A 15905-nucleotide genomic window follows, 5' to 3' on the forward strand; every position below is an offset into this window, starting at 1 on the left:
TTTCTGTAGTCTTTTCCTCACAGATTTGTAAGAATACCTTAAAGATAAATTTTTATCCATTTAAAGATAAAGAAGTGTATATCATCATATGCTTAGTTTGCTCAGGTCAACTGATGTGCTATAATCTGATACTAAACTATCTCTACATTCCCTGGATAAGACCAATGTGGTACCGTGTGTTACTCTTAATGATTTCAATCAATTTTGCTAGTATTTTTAAGATTTTGCATCTATATGTTTATTTATATGTAAAATTGGTCTAAATTTTTTTGAGGAAAACTGTCAAATTTTGGAATTATTATATTTGTTTCTTAAAATTAATCTGGTTATTTTTACTCTTTTCTTATGCTACAAAACAGTTACCTGAAAACTTTTTCCATGAAAGTTTTAAAGAACTTGTAAAATCTATAAAAGCTTGTAAAATTAGCTGACTCCAGAGCTTAATAATGCATTTTTAATATTTTTTATGGTTCTATACATAAATGAGAATTAACTTTTGGTTAATTTCTAAATTTCAATTACTTTTAACGATCCATTTAAAAAGGATTTTCCAATTTTTTAAGAATAGGATTATTCATACTGATCTTTTGTCATCTTAAAATTTCCTACCATATCCAGATAAAGTCCTCTGTGATTTGCACTTTATATTTTTCTCTTTTATTTAGACTTAGCCCATACCAGTTCTATTTTATCTTCTTTTTCAAAGAAACAACTCAACTTATCAAATAATCCAAAAATCATTAATTTTTGTTTACAACTTTACTATTCCTTTATTACAATTTTCTTTTGTTTTATTTGAAGCTCTTTTTCTAGACTCTTAGTTTGAGTGCTAATTCATTTATTTTTATCCTCGTTTTGGTCCAATCATGACAGTTTATAGGAATATGTATTTTTTCTCCAAAACATCTAATTAACATGTTAGAACCTATTTGTAAACTTAAATATTCAGGAAGATTTCTAAAATTATTTTTATTTTCCTACTCTCTGGGATAGTGGAGGAAAAAAAAAATCAAGTGGCAAAAATATATACCCTGGCCTGAGCAACATGCACGTGATTAAGGGATAGTTGAAAGAAAGCTATTTTCTGGAGTTCTAACACCACACTCAGAAGGGACAGTATGTAGGGTAAGAGTCAGTCATTTTAGGTGGGCATCTCCAGATTCAGTGGACCACCCCAGGAAATCCCACCAGAGAGAGGGCTGGCCCTACTTTTAGGGCTGTGGCCAAAGACCTTGGTCATTATGTCACATAGGGCTGGCTCCCTTTCTGAGAATCCATGGCAGCAACTTCTAGTCCTGGGAACATGAATAGCTGTGTGTCTTGGCTTTTATTTCATGAGCCCAACAGTAAGTTTGCAGTTGACTATGTTTATCTCTCCTCAGACTATTCAGAAGCTCAGAGTAAAAACTATGGTCCACTTTTACTAACATCCAAGCTACTCTACTTCACATTCTGTAGTCTAGCCTAACCAGCAGCTTCACCTTCATTTTTGCTGTCTATACTTCCTTTTCACTTGGTTCTCTTCACATATTCTTTAATGTTTTCCTGTGAGTCTTCTGTAAGCAACCTCAGATCGATTTAAGGAGTGTGTACAAATACAGAAACACAAAAAACTATTTTTTTCTGACATTTTCTGCAGTTTATATTTTGCTGAGAAATCAAGAGCTGCTATAAATAACAATGATTCATGTTACCCTAAAGAAGGAAAGAAAATGGGGAAAAATGGTTAAAATACAAACCAAGATTTGCAGTGCTTCATTGTTGTCTTTGGAACATGCGATTATCACAGCTGTGTTTCCATTTTCTCCTTCCAAATTAATATCTGTACTGCTGTGTTCAGTCAAGACCTACACAAAAGAGGGGAATAACGGTCAGTTAGCTTTCAAGTTTCCAAAAAGAATTTGTCTTCCATTAGATTATAAGCTCCTGGATGCTAGGGACCTTATTCATCTTTTCTCATCCCTCTCCCACAGAATCTGGCACAAACATCGTACTTAGTAGTTACTACATACCTTTCTCAAAAAAGATGAAATAATGGTGATTTGGGGGCACCTGGGTGGCTCAGTTGGTGAAGCGATTGACTATTGATTTTGGCTCAGGTCACGATCTCAGGGTCATGAGATCAAGCCCTGTGTCAGGCTCCGTGGTGGGCATGGAGCCTACTTAAGATTCTCTCTCTCTCCCTTTCCGTCTACCCCTCCCTACCCTCCATGTGCCCATGCATGTGCTCTTGAAAGAAAGAGAGATTTCTAGAGCACATCAATTAAGGCAATATGGAGTTGTGAAACTAGAAGAAATGTGGATACTAATAAACAGCTCACTTAATACCTCTCACTTGTATTAAATGAACTATGTTAACTAACAGCTTCTGTGGAGCCATTCAGAATATGAGTGTAGAGGAAGAAGGAAGGAGGAGAAGGGCGAGACACAGAGATAAGGGAGGTAGGAAGGGAGAGAGGGAGGAGAGAGTGGGAAGGGAAGGGCTGCTTTCTCCCCTCCAGCCATTTGTCTTGTACCTCTATTCTAAGTATTCTGGGAAATGTCAATTAAAAACTTTATTTCTCTTCAGCAGAGAAAAGAGAGTTCATGTAACACTGGTATGGCTTAACTCAATTAATTCAAACTTAGTCCGGAATAGAAACTTTTTCTATGATTTAATAACTTAGCATTCCTGACAAAATGGTTAAGCAATGATGGAATTTAACTGAAGACCTGTCACCTCTGTAGAGATCACAATTGAGTCTCTCATGTCAAGCAATGACACAAGCAGCTAAGGTACTGCAGTTAGGAGGTATCGCTGGGACCAGCACCTGACACCCCAGAACTAATAAGGAGCAAAACCAGAGGAGGTCTGCAGAGATCCAAGACAGATTCAATCCCTTTAGAAAGGGGAGGATTTGGGCAGCAAACGGTCAGACTCTTCAGACTGCTGCAGAAGGCTCTGCCCGATTGATCTGAAGCGGTGAGTGCCGAAAGCTGACCCGGACCGGACTTAACTGTGCGCCCACAGACTGACTTCGAGTTTGATTTGTTAACTTCCTGCACCCTTCTGTTACCTTGTTTGTTGTGTGATTTGTCTTCTGTCCTGCTCCGGGGGCTGTGTAAGAAGCCAAGTTTAATCACATGGTGAAACGTCACTGAGTTTGGAATCCTGAACCTGCTTTAGAATTGTGATTAACTTTGCTCTATGATTGAATAAAGCTGACATTGTGGAAAGATACAACTTGTGCGTGTGAGCCTTCGTAGCATGCCCAGGACACCCCCTCGCCTGGTGGCTTCCAACTGATTATAGGCCAAGAATCTATAGATCTTTAACCAGTCTTTATTTTATATTAAATCTAACAATAATTATCTCATATAAATGTCTCCCCCAAGAGAGAATCTTTGAATTGGCCTACTAGAGGCCTTTTCTCTTGTAACAAGACTATGATAAAACTAATATGTACTTACAATTTCTTAAGAAAAATTAAACAAGTTGTTTCCTAAAAACCTTGACTTAAAAAAAAAAATGCACAGAGCCCCTTGTTAATAGAATATGCCTTGATATGTCAGCAAATGAATTAGGCTTACTAATTAGCTCTGCTCAAACAAACTTAATTTGAGATTTTAGTATGTAAGAACACATAGATTATTGATGGATGAAAGAAAACGAGAACACAAGTTCATTCTGAACGTCAGGCACTTTCACATTCTGTTCTCAACAAACTCTAGATTCCCATGTAAAGTAACTTACCGAGTCTGTAAGAGATTTTTCTCTCTTTGCCCTCTTAGAATCAGAGATCATAGATTTACTGTACTTATTAGGGTGTTACTGCTTGCTACCGTAAGCACAATTTTTCATAAAGCTGTGTAAAATTTTATGTGGCAGAGATCCCAGAGAGAGCAACTAAACTGTGCCTACTTCAGATTCACTCACGACCAGGCAAGTCTGGAAGTTTGCAGGTGTGGCCTCCAGTGGTCCCTTTGGTAAAAATCCAGGAAGCCTCACGGGAGGGTCAAACCACTGGATACCTATGGGGTAAGCCCTAAGGACTAAGGCTTACAGGCTATAGAGAAACAAGGCCACCCACTAACCCTAGGCCAAGTGTCCCTGGAAACACTACTGGTATCTGTAACAAGAACTTGAGGGAACATGCAACAGTTTCTTACTTTACAAGCATACAGGCAGCGGTAGAAGGTCTGGGGGAAGGCTGGCCAAGTAGACAACGGAGAAGCATTTTACATTCAGCAAAGGCTGGTGGGGTACAGCCCGGACCCATGGGCGTAACTGGGAGAGGCAGCCCTAGAGGGGCTTGCAAGTGCACAGAGAAACACCCCAAAATTCCTCCTCCTTCCATTCACTTCATCTCCGGTGAAGTGGAGGGGTTTAGAAATATTTTTAGATGAAGTTATGGCTGGTAAGGTCAAGCAAAGGAGAGGCAACTAATTTCAATTCTCTTATAACCCTGCCTTTTTTTTTTTTTTTTCCCCCTTGTTCTGGTGTTACCAGGAAATTCTTTGTTATACCCCCCATCTACTTTATAAATCAGCTATGGGCTTATTTCTAAACTTTCTTTTCTATTTCTATGTGGTATCTTTCTGTACTTGTTAATCTTAACATTTCTGATTCCTAATTAAAGATAGCCTTTCAACCGTTACCTGCCTTTGAATTCCCAAATCACACTTTCAGAGTCAAGGTTAATTAAGTCGATGGGCATTTCCTTCTGAAAAGAGCCTTCAGAGCCTTCAGAGGAAGCACAAGAGTTCCTTGAGGAAATAAGAGGCCTCTTTGGTTGGAAAGGGGTCCCCAGGGTCACTAGTGGTCCAATGCAAACAGTATATAATAAGCATCTGGGTCACAAACAATGCAGACATTTAAAAAACAAATAGCCTGCTGCCAAAGGCCTTTTCAGTCCTGAACCATCTTCTTAGGGGCGGACACTTAAGCTCATCCCTTCTCCTTCAGGCAAAATGCCCATTTACTCATTCATTTATTCAGGAGCCATAGTGGTGAGGAATGGAGATATTTAGATTAGTTGCACACAGTCCCTCCTTCAAAGATAACCAGCCAGAGCCGGAGAAAACCACATGAACTTTTTTTTTTTAATAAATCTTTTTAAATATTTTTTTTCATTTTTTTTTATGTTCAGTTAGCCACTGTATCATACATCATCAGTTTTTGATGTAGTGTTAAATGATTCATTAGTTGTGTATAACACCCAGTACTCATCACAACACGTGCCCTCCTTAATACCCATCACCCAGCTATCCCATCCCCCCCAGCCCCCTCCCCTTCTGTAACCCTCAGTTTGTTTCCTGGAGCACATGAATTTTGGTTACAATACCATGTGCTAGGTATTAATGACAGAGCTATACTCTATCTATACAAGTTACAGTGGGAAAGCAGAAAGCAGGCCCCTGTAACATCCTCTATGCCTGGCTTCAAGGAACCAAGGACCCAGGGGGCTGAGAGGAAGGTGTCTGGGCTAAAGGAGCATGGAGCTCAAGAACACCCCTGGGATTTTTTTTGGGTGATTTACAGACAAAGTAGGTTTGGGTATGGTGTGATGGGCCAGCTAATTTTGTCCCTCCAAAATCCATGTTGAAATCTTAATCCCCAATGTGATGGTACTGCGAGGTGGGGCCTTCCGAAGGTGATGAAGAATATAAAAGAAACCCCAAAATCTCTCTCGCCCTTCTGCTTTATAAGGACACAGTGCAATGACAGACATGTGAAACAGGAAGCAGGCTCCCACCAGACACCAAATTGGCTAGTGCCTTGATTTTGGACTTCCCAGCCTCCAGAACCATGAAAAATAAATGTTTTTGCTTTAGGCCCACAATCTATGGTATTTTGTTAGAGCAACTCGAACTAATTAAGATATGTGGCTTAGCATAATATCCAAGTCATTATTTGCAATGTAATTACCTCAGGAAAACTTATTATAAGTTCCAAATTGCCTCTCTCAGAAATGAATATGTGGAACCTGATCCATTTGTAAGTTTCAGTGCTCTAAGTAACCATGTGTGTCTTCCCGTATGTCTGAGAGACTCTGCAATGCAGTTTAAAAGCCTTGGCCTAAAACTCACCCTTTTGGCATTCACCAGCATTTCCTTTATTTGACAACACTCTGAAGCCTTGGAAAAAATAAGAAATTCCCCCAAAAGTATCATTATGTCTTCTGCCAAGACATGCCATCCACTAAGGCATGTTGTCTAACAAAAATAGTTAAGTCACAATTATGTTTTCTGTCTTCACTGAGGCATTCATTCATCACTATCTTCCTTTTTATCATGTTATCAGTCAGGTAAAAAAAAGTAAAGCATTAACTCACAAACATAAAGATGAGAACAAAATTCCTAATTTTTGCTTTCAACCAGTTATACGACATTAGGCAAATTATTTCATTCTCTCTGTGCCTCAGTTCCGTCAGCTATGAAATAGTGAAAATAGTCTTAGTACATAGTTCTGTTTCTTTTAATGAGGATTAAGAAATTGAAACATATAAAACTTTTCTTAAAATGCTGATATATAGGAGCACTGGGTGTTGTGCACGAACAATGAATCATGGAACACTTCATCTAGAACTAATGATGTAATGTATGGGGATTAACATAAGAATAAAAAAAATAAAAATAAAAAAAATGCTGATATATAAGAAATCTTCTTATCTCTAGTCTTAAAGATAAGGCTATCATCATCAATCATCATTGGTTGTTCAAAAGCAAAACCAATGTTATAATCACTATATTTCATCCATCCTGGTAGGCTAGGTTGGCCACTCTGGCTCAGTGGCTCAGGCAGAGACCACTGGACCTGAGTCCCGGCCCATGCTATGATGGGGAGCAGGGAGCAGCCTTACCTTCATCACCTCATTGTGCAAGCTCTGCACAGCTATGTGAAGGGGTGCCATCATGTTGCTGTTTCGGAGGTTTGGGTTAGCTCCTTTACTAAGAAGAAACTTAACACTTTCAACCTGGTTTTTTTCTGCGGCCCAGTGCAGAGGGGTATTTCCATAATCATCCATCACATTCAGCACTAGAAAAATACACCGAAATAAGAGTTAGATTTTGCTTGCACTATATTCAACACCTATTGCATGCCTGTTCACTTCAAAGCTCAGTGCCAAGTGCTGCGGACATAGGCTTCACCTTCTTTATAAAAACATTAAAATATAGCTTCAGTTCTCAGGAAACGTCTAATGGACACCTACAGGGGATATGCTGAAGTACGGCACAGACTTTGTCAAATGAGTTAGATGTCTGTCTATAGCATCCACAAGAAGCAGACTCTCCTGTTGCTATATGTTTTTATCTGCACTATGACTTTGAGGATAGTTATAAAATACTGAGCTTATATAAAAGCCGTAACTATATGCCAGAAACACTAAGTTCCATATGACCATTATTGCACTCAACCCTTCAACAGCCCACAAGGAACCATGACCATTTTTTTCAGAAAAATAAAGAAAAATGAGGCCTAGAGGTTCAAAACTTTGCCAGTGTTACACAAGCAGTATGGGAGTTCTGAAAACTGCCTTACTCTTTGAACCTCAGCGTTATTATATTCAAATCTGGTAGGAAGGGGTGGGGGAGAGGGAGGGAGGGAGGGGAAAGCTTAAAATACATAAATACATCACAACGCTTCGGGTGGGGGGGGAGAATATCAAATCATGTCTTCAAAGATCTTAGTATAGTGGCCCATAGCAATGGTTCAAAAAAATGTTAATGAGAAAAAAGACACACCACTAATAAACCATTAAGACTGGAATTAGAGCTGGTGCCCCTAATGCCACACATGGTTTCCACTTCTTTCTATAAAGCACCATATTGTACTATTTACCCTGTGAGCTCAGCATAAGAATATAACCTTTTATACAGCAGTGTCTTATATCTATTCTAAAATATACATGACTGTCTGCTTTATCAGCCTTTTTAATCAGTGGCAGGATATTATTATGTCTGAGGAGGAGGAAGTATTTAGTCATGAATAGGATTTGGGGACCATGTGCAACCATGCTGCAGGCACACTGCCCATTTTCCTTTTTTTTTTTTAAAGATTTTGTTTATTTGACAGAGAGAGACACAGCGAGAGAGGGAACACAAACAGGGGGAGTGGGAGAGGGAGAAGCAGGATTCCCGCGGAGCAGGGAGCTCGATGCGGGGCTCAATCCCAGGACCCTGGGATCATGACCTGAGCTGAAGGCAGATGCTAAACGATTGAGCCACCCAGGAGCCACTTGACCATTTTCCTCCTTTTAAAATTTATCTTTCCACTCTCCTTTCATTCATCAAAGTACCTCATTCTCAGCAACACACTCCCCCCCCCACACACACACACTCCCACTCTCTCATACTCATACACATCCTTTGACCATTCTGTCTGATCAAGTCACTCCATTCAAGCATTTCATTCAGCACCAAACTTAAGCAGGGGCCTACAATAATAAATTCCCGTTCACTAATTAAAGAACTTGAATTTGACTTTTATCTCTATCAGTTTTCAGAAATCATTTTTACAAAGGTCAGTGAGGCCCTTTAACACAAGGGTTATTGTGATCTTCCTACTTGAGCTCTTGGGTGCAGTTACCCTTATTATGCATCTATCTGATAACTCTTCCCCGGGCTTCTGTACCATCAATCTCTTATCCACCGCCTTCTTCACCACTCTCTTGCCGGCTTTTCCTCTGCCATCTGATCCTTAATGTCAGTGCCTTACCCTTAAGCTACCTTTGCTGTCAATTTCACGGTCCTCTAAAGGATTTCCATGTACTTCCATAGCTTCAGATACTTTCTATGAACAATGGCCCTGTGGGGGCAGCTCTCTTCCTTCTAGAGTTCTAGTCTACTAGAACACTACCTACTAGTCTACTAGTCTACTGGGTATTTCCAAGTAGAGGTCCTCTGGACCTTTCAGACTTAGTATGACTAAACCAAATTCATTATTATTCACACCTCACTCTCACTTTTCTTCTGTTCTTTTTATATGCCTTCTTTTCTGGATAGCTACACTATTAGCCTAATCTCCTAAATTAGAAATCTCAAAGTCAGTTCAACTGTTTGCTGCTTACTCCTCACACTCAATCTCTTATCAAGCACTGTCCATTCTACATGCAAAATAGCTCTTGATTCTCTCCCTTTCTCCCTATTGCAATCTCAAAACCCTCATGGACTCTGCTACTAAAGTAGCTTTTCAATTGGGCTTCCACTTCCAATCCATCTCCCACAATACTGATGGAATCATCTTAAATAATAAAGGTCTTATCACAATATCTCACTGCTTAAATCTGTGGCTTTGCCCTTCCTTATGTGACTACAGCTGAGTTTCTCAAACATGGCTGTGTGTGCACGAAGCTGGATAGGAGCCTTGATTTTGTTCAATGATGCAATTTAAGTACAGAATGACCTCAGTGGAAATAGTAAAGAAGAATACATAAAATGTATATAAACAAAATCTCTGCATGTTGTGCAATGTCCCAAATCCCTGAACCATCCTTTGCAGTATTTCAGTGGAAACTGGCCTGAAGGGAAAAGTCACACTCCTGAGTGAGATATTCAAGCCCTTTATAATCTGGAACTAATCTGCCCTTCAAAATTACTTCATACCACTCTTCCCAGTGAATCTAATGGGATGATGGACTTATAATGCATTCATTGTAACATCCTGTGACCTTCGAAAGAGGAGTCATTGATGATCATCTCCAACAGCTCCACTTGACCTTCTTCCGCAGCATGGTGCAAAGGGGATGCATTCATATCATCATATTTGCTTAATTTCTTTCGTTTCTTCATAAGGTTTTTAAATCTACATGTACTTCCTTCAAAAACCACCTGGAAGTATATAAAAAATTGTTACCTCCAACGAGCATATGTAAAACTTAATAATATAAGGTAATTTTTAAGTTGGGAGGGGCAGAGGGAGAAGGAGAGAGGGAGAATCTGGTGAGGGTGGAGCCCAATGTGGGACTCAATACCACAACCCTGAGATCATGACTTGAACCAAAATCAAGAGTCAGACGCTTAACCAACTGAGCTGCCCAGGCACCTCAATACAAGTTAATTGTTAAAAGGTTACTATCATCCAAAACTATTTATCCTGCTTATGATAAAGTAAATAGGACTAGGACACAAGGACACGGAGAGGTTACACAATTTGCCCAAAGGCACCCAGTAAATGGCAAAGTCAGAACTTGAACAGGAGATGCATGGAATATGTATTTTGGCTGACTGGTCAATGATGGAAAAACCAACATACGAGAGAAACTGAAGCTGAGGTAAAAACCATTATCATAGAATGAGTTGTGTGACAGACTAAAATATTTTAAACCATAAGAATAGCCTTTGGAAAGCCAGTTCAGTAAGTTTTTGGCACAGTTGGCTGTTGTCACTGGCCTGTGAAAGTGTAGCTCCAAACACATGCTCATTTCCACTGATGTCAGGGGAGAAGTGAGAGCTTTTTTTGAATACCTTATTTTTCTCTAATACTCTCTTTTCTTCCTCATGCTTTTTATATTCTTTATTATGACTGGACTGAGGATGATTTATCATAAATGACATTGTCTTTTCCTTGTAAAATTTTGTGGTGACAATATTGACATTCTGCCTTTGATTCATTCTCACAAGATATGAAAAATTCCCAAACAGAACTTTTTCTAGAAAGTCTCATGGCCTAAACAGAATAAACTTACTAAAAATTAAATAAATCTTTAAAAATAATTTTATTTGATATTAATGTTACTATTGCAAACAAAATTTTATAAAAATCTTCATGTGATGAACTTGCTTCTATTATCCTGCCTTGCATCATTTAAATTTTCATAAACATTTTAGATCAAAAGTATACTGTTTTTCTAAAAATTAAGTATTCTCTTTTAGTATCTATATTAACTGACAATCTATTCTAGTTCCCTACTTGAAAATTCTTAGTATCTGTTTTATACAAAAAATTAAGACTTTTCAAAATTGGGGGCACCTGGGTGGCTCAGTTGGTTAAGTGTCTGCCTTCGGCTCAGGTCATGATCCCAGAGTCCAGGGATCAAGCCCCTCATTGGACTCCCTGCTCAGGGGGGAGTCTGCTTCTCCCTCTGCCCCTCACCCCACTCTCGTGTGCTCTCTCATTCTCTCTCTCAAATAAAATCTTTAAAAAGAAAAAAAAAATCTTCAAAGTAATTATAATCATATTTATTAATTACACTTCAATTGACTGACAAGAGTATTATTCAAAGTTGCTTCTAGAATTCCTTATATTTGAAAGGGAGTATTTAGGTATTATCAACAAATATGAACAACATACCTTATTCTATTGCTAACATTTTTATATTGTTTAGATATGATGGTATCACTGATAACACACCAGTCCAAAGACACCAGAAATGGCATTGAATTAGATATTTTGATATTTGATTGCCAAAGGCAAAGCCAAAGCTGAATTGCAGAGTTTGGGCCAAAACTGAGGCTGTAGCCAAACTCTGACATGTCCCTGAATTGCACACAAGTGTTCTATTCCAGAAGCCAGCCTCTTCTAGCACCATGCTGTGCCATGTTCATGTAGTGCTTAGCTTGAGCTATACCAGGCTGTCTACCTGAATGAAGTGTGCCCTGCTCTCTTTCCTTTCCAATCCACCTTCCTGATGCCCTCCTAAATTCACCCTCCTCCTTGAGGCTTTCACGAGAGCTACAAGATGCCATTCTCTAGCCTAGCCTTTCTGTCTCTAGCTTTAACCCCATAAACAAGTATTCTTTGGAATCACCAATTTTAAGTTTAAAGGGATTCTAAGACACAGAAAAAGTTTGAGAAACACTCTCTAATTCATTCCTCACACTGTCTGTGCTGAATGTGTGCTACACATTTGGATACTTGTTTTGCATGATACCTTATATATGTAAATAGGTTTTCCAAAAAGAGAGAGTGAAGGAAAGAGAGAAATAAGGAAAATCCAGAGCTCTTACAGAGCAACAGTTGGGCCATATGAACACACTAGAATTTCCCCAGACTACCTTTTTAAAAATCAGTGGGAAAAAGGAATGGAACATCATTCCAGGGCTATGCTAATATACAGACTAAAATTATTTCTCAGTGTTGCCCCCAGCTTTACAAGTATGTGACCAAATAATACATCTGATTTTTTTCTGAAGGTATTTCTTATCAAATATTTCATTACATGAAACAAAAACATTTTACAAGACAGTAGCTTTCCACAGAAACCACTGTAAAATAACTACTTCCTGAAAATACAGAAACCTCCTCCAAACAAATGATCCAGATACTTGCTTTAATTCTACCTTTGCCTGTGACTGGTCATGTTTGACACATATGAAATAAAATTAAGTGTTAAAGTACTTAATGTGTTTTAATATAGTTAATAAACATGGAGCATATTAGGATTTACTCAACAACAAAAAGGATTCATTCAATAAATACCAGGTTGAAATAAATAAAACAAAATCCCTTAGAAGTTTGAACTTTGGTTTTTGCTGTTATCACAGAATAGTACCAAAGAAATCATTTTTCTATGACAGTCTTTAAATACACATGTATCACTTTTCAACTACAAAATTCTTTGTAACTACACATAATTTTAGTGAATGAAGGACAGAACAATGAGCATGCAACCATTTCCAAACTTAAACAGATTCAGTAATAAATTAAAAATGAGGTTCTTGGGCACCTGGGTGGCTTAGTCGTTAAGCGTCTGCCTTCGGCTCAGGTCATGATCCCAGGGTCCTGGGATCGAGCCCCACATGGGGCTCCCTGCTCAGCAGAAAGCCTGCTTCTCCCTCTCCCACTCCCCCTGCTTGTGTTCCTGCTCTCACTATCTCTCTGTCAAATAAAAAAAAAAAAAAAAATGAGGTTCTTACAGAAATAAGCTATTTCTCAATGTCTCACTCTATCAAAGAAAGTGTCTAATTACATTTGGAAGTATTTTAGCACTTGAATTTGATGTTCTCCCAGTGATAAGAAAGGGATTAAACTGCCCACCCCACAGTGCCAGAGAGAACAATTTACAGGTCTGTTCAGTGATGTGCTGTCAACACAAACCCAATTACACACTCTTGAGAACAAGTACTAGGTTCAGATGCTCATAAGGTACTGCTGAATTCACAATGACAAAAGAGCCTCTAAGTACTTTATATAAGCTCATCAGATGTGTTAAACAGTCTGAATTCAGTACATGACATATTAAGTCAGATTTTGAAGATTTTTTTTTTTTTTAAGATTTTTATTTATTTATTTGACAGAGAGACAGCAAGAGCAGGAACACAAGCAGGGGGAGTGGGAGAGGGAGAAGCAGGCGTCCTGGCAAGCAGGGAACCCAATGCGGGGCTTGATCCCAGGACCCTGAGATCATGACCTGAGCTGAAGGCAGACGCTTAATGACTGAGCCACCCAGGCGCCCCTTGAAGAGACTTCTTAAAGTTCTGAAAGTAATCCAAGGATGTCATTTAGACAAAATTATTATATATTCATTCAATATAGTTTTTTATTGTCACAGGGTTACTTCAGATTCTTTTGGATTCCAAACTATATGACTAGATACAGAACATAACAGACTAGACCACTTTTAAAGAAGCTAATTCTAAGCACTTTAAAACAGATATCAAATACATTTGTTCTAGGTTGCTTTAATGAAATACATATAAGCAGTAATGGGGTAAAAAAAAAAAGAGGGAAGCTAGGTGAAAGATTGTAACAAATGAAGAGTCAAATGCTAAAGTATTAACTCTTGAAAGAAAGTCATGGAAAAAGGTAAAGGCCTCAGTCAGATGGTTCTTTTTCCACATTTCTCATCTTCTAAGGTTTCTTCCATTCTTTGATTTTGTGAGTATTCCTGACATGGTGTGTGTATGCTGGAGAAAATACTATATACCATATGTTTTTAATCAGGAAATCCTTAGAATCAGAACTCTCCACAGTATTATGGTACTGATTTGTAATTAGTCTCACCACTGACATTCCTACAGAATGATCTATAATTACTGTAGGTGATAAAATACATAAACCCTTCCAACTACAAGCTCTATTGTAGCTTCTAAAAGCCTTAAATAACAAATAGCTCTACTTGACTTAGGCCATAAAACTAAATGAAGACAATTAAAAACATGAAGTTTGAGACTCTGTGTTACAGAAATCCTTCAGCAAATATCTCTTGAAAACAAAACCACATTGGTAAGCGAAGTATTTCTGATGAGATTTTTGAAATGTAAAATTTTCTTACAGTCCATAATATTAATTCCAAAGACACTATCCTGGCACTTAAAGTCAACTCATGATCTCAGTTCTTTGGATTAAAGCCAAAAGACCCTAGTTAATATGCTATTATTAAGGGGGAGGGGGGAAAAAAAAGCGCCAGTGTTTAATCTGTATGCGCAAATAGAAGTCCGGTTTGTCAGTTTGTGTGATTTACTACACATGCCTGACTCACACTATTCGCAACAGTGTCAATTTGTGCAACCTATTTAGAGGTCAATCTGGTGATTTCTATCAAAATTAAAGCTGTACGTACCTCTTGGTCCTGCTAAGACTTTGACATGCATACATATTCACTAATATACTAACAGAATCAGCTGTACTCACACTCACAAACACAATCACATGTGTGATAGCAAAATAAAACAAAAACACAACCTAAGTGTCTACTCATGCTGAACTAATTAGGTAAATCATGATACATTCACACAAGGGAATACTATAAAGCTGCAAAAAAGAGTGAGGTACATCTCCAGGTGAATTTTAAAGTACTCTAAAATATAATTTTGTAAGTCACGTGTGTGTATTTGTGCAAACTCCCCCTCCCCCGCGCTCTGGAAAATACATGAGGCATTGTTAACTTGATTCCACTTCAGGAAATGGATTTGAGGTGGGGGGCGGGGGGGTAGGTTGGAAAGACGTGATATTTTAACGTTTAAAAAGAGACCCTTCCTCCCGCTGACCGTGTGAGGAAAGCCAGGGGCGGGTTTGCTGAGCCCTCAACAGCCTCTGTGCCGTGACCGTGCCCTCCGGGGCCACTGTGCCTCTCCGGAAGCCAGGGTGTCCCGGGAACCACTCAAACGACTCAAGCCCACCCTAGCCCTCAGCGCCTCGCGAAGACCACCTAGCCAACGTCACAGGGCCTCCTCTTCCACAGTCCTTCCTGACGCCCCCACTCCCTGGAGGAACTCGCCAGTCCCGCCAGTCCCAGTACTTTGGGGTAAGTCTCCTCAGACTGCAGGTGCCCCCGCAGGGGTAAGGGCAGGTTGAGCAAACCCACAGGCAAACAGAAAGGACACAGCAGGCGCTGCTGGGGCGCCTCACTAACGCGGCCCCTCGCGCCCACCGCCACCCCCCCAATTCTGAGAAGGTCCCCAGTGCCCGGCGTCCTCCCGTCCCAGGGCTGCCAGCTGGCCAACCCCGAACGCCGCAGGGCAGAGTTAAGCACTGCCGCCCCCGCCCGGGCTCCGGACCCGTCCCCACCGCCCATCGCCCGGGGTACCTTAAGCGAGTCCTTGGAGTCGTCCATGTCGTTCTCCACGCCCTGGTAGACTGCGCCCTGGGGCTCCTCCTGCTCCCCAAGGCTCAGCATCTTCCTCAGGCTGCGCCTCATCGACCGCACCCCGGCGCCACCTGCACCAGCTGCTCCCTACGAGCGCGGGCACCTGAGGCGAGGGAGCGCGGAGAGCTGCCGGCAACTCGCTCTCCCCCAGGCCGAGAGAACTTCTGGAAGGGGTTCCGCGTCCGGGGCTGCAGGCAGCGTAGGAAGCAAGAGGGGCGCGGGGAGGAGGCAGGGACGCAGACCTCGTGGCCGCGCCGAGACCGTCCCCCGTTCGCCGCTTCGGGCCCAGAACACGCGCGACTTGCCTGGCTCGGCTGCGCACCCCCTGAGTCAAGGTGTCAGGTCTGGGTGGATCCAAGGACTCTGGAATCTTTTATAATAAAAACAGTAAGAACC

General features: G+C 40.2%; 1 protein-coding gene across 1 annotated transcript in view; it reads right to left on the reverse strand.

The window, feature by feature from the left end:
- TRPA1 (transient receptor potential cation channel subfamily A member 1) overlaps positions 1–15560 on the reverse strand; it is a 42699-nt gene extending 27139 nt beyond the window's left edge. The window contains exons 1-4 of the mRNA XM_081816799.1: positions 15450–15560; positions 9651–9810; positions 6843–7018; positions 1740–1847 (exon numbers count right to left, since the gene is read on the reverse strand). Of these exons, the coding sequence (XP_081672925.1) occupies positions 1740–1847; positions 6843–7018; positions 9651–9810; positions 15450–15560 (555 nt within the window). The remainder of the gene's footprint in view (positions 1–1739; positions 1848–6842; positions 7019–9650; positions 9811–15449) is intronic.
- Between the last annotated feature and the right edge of the window lie 345 nt (positions 15561–15905).

The sequence above is a fragment of the Leptonychotes weddellii genome, chromosome 4 (assembly GCF_054177405.1).
Source record: "Leptonychotes weddellii isolate Sample4059 chromosome 4, ASM5417740v2, whole genome shotgun sequence".
Taxonomy (NCBI): domain Eukaryota; kingdom Metazoa; phylum Chordata; class Mammalia; order Carnivora; family Phocidae; genus Leptonychotes; species Leptonychotes weddellii.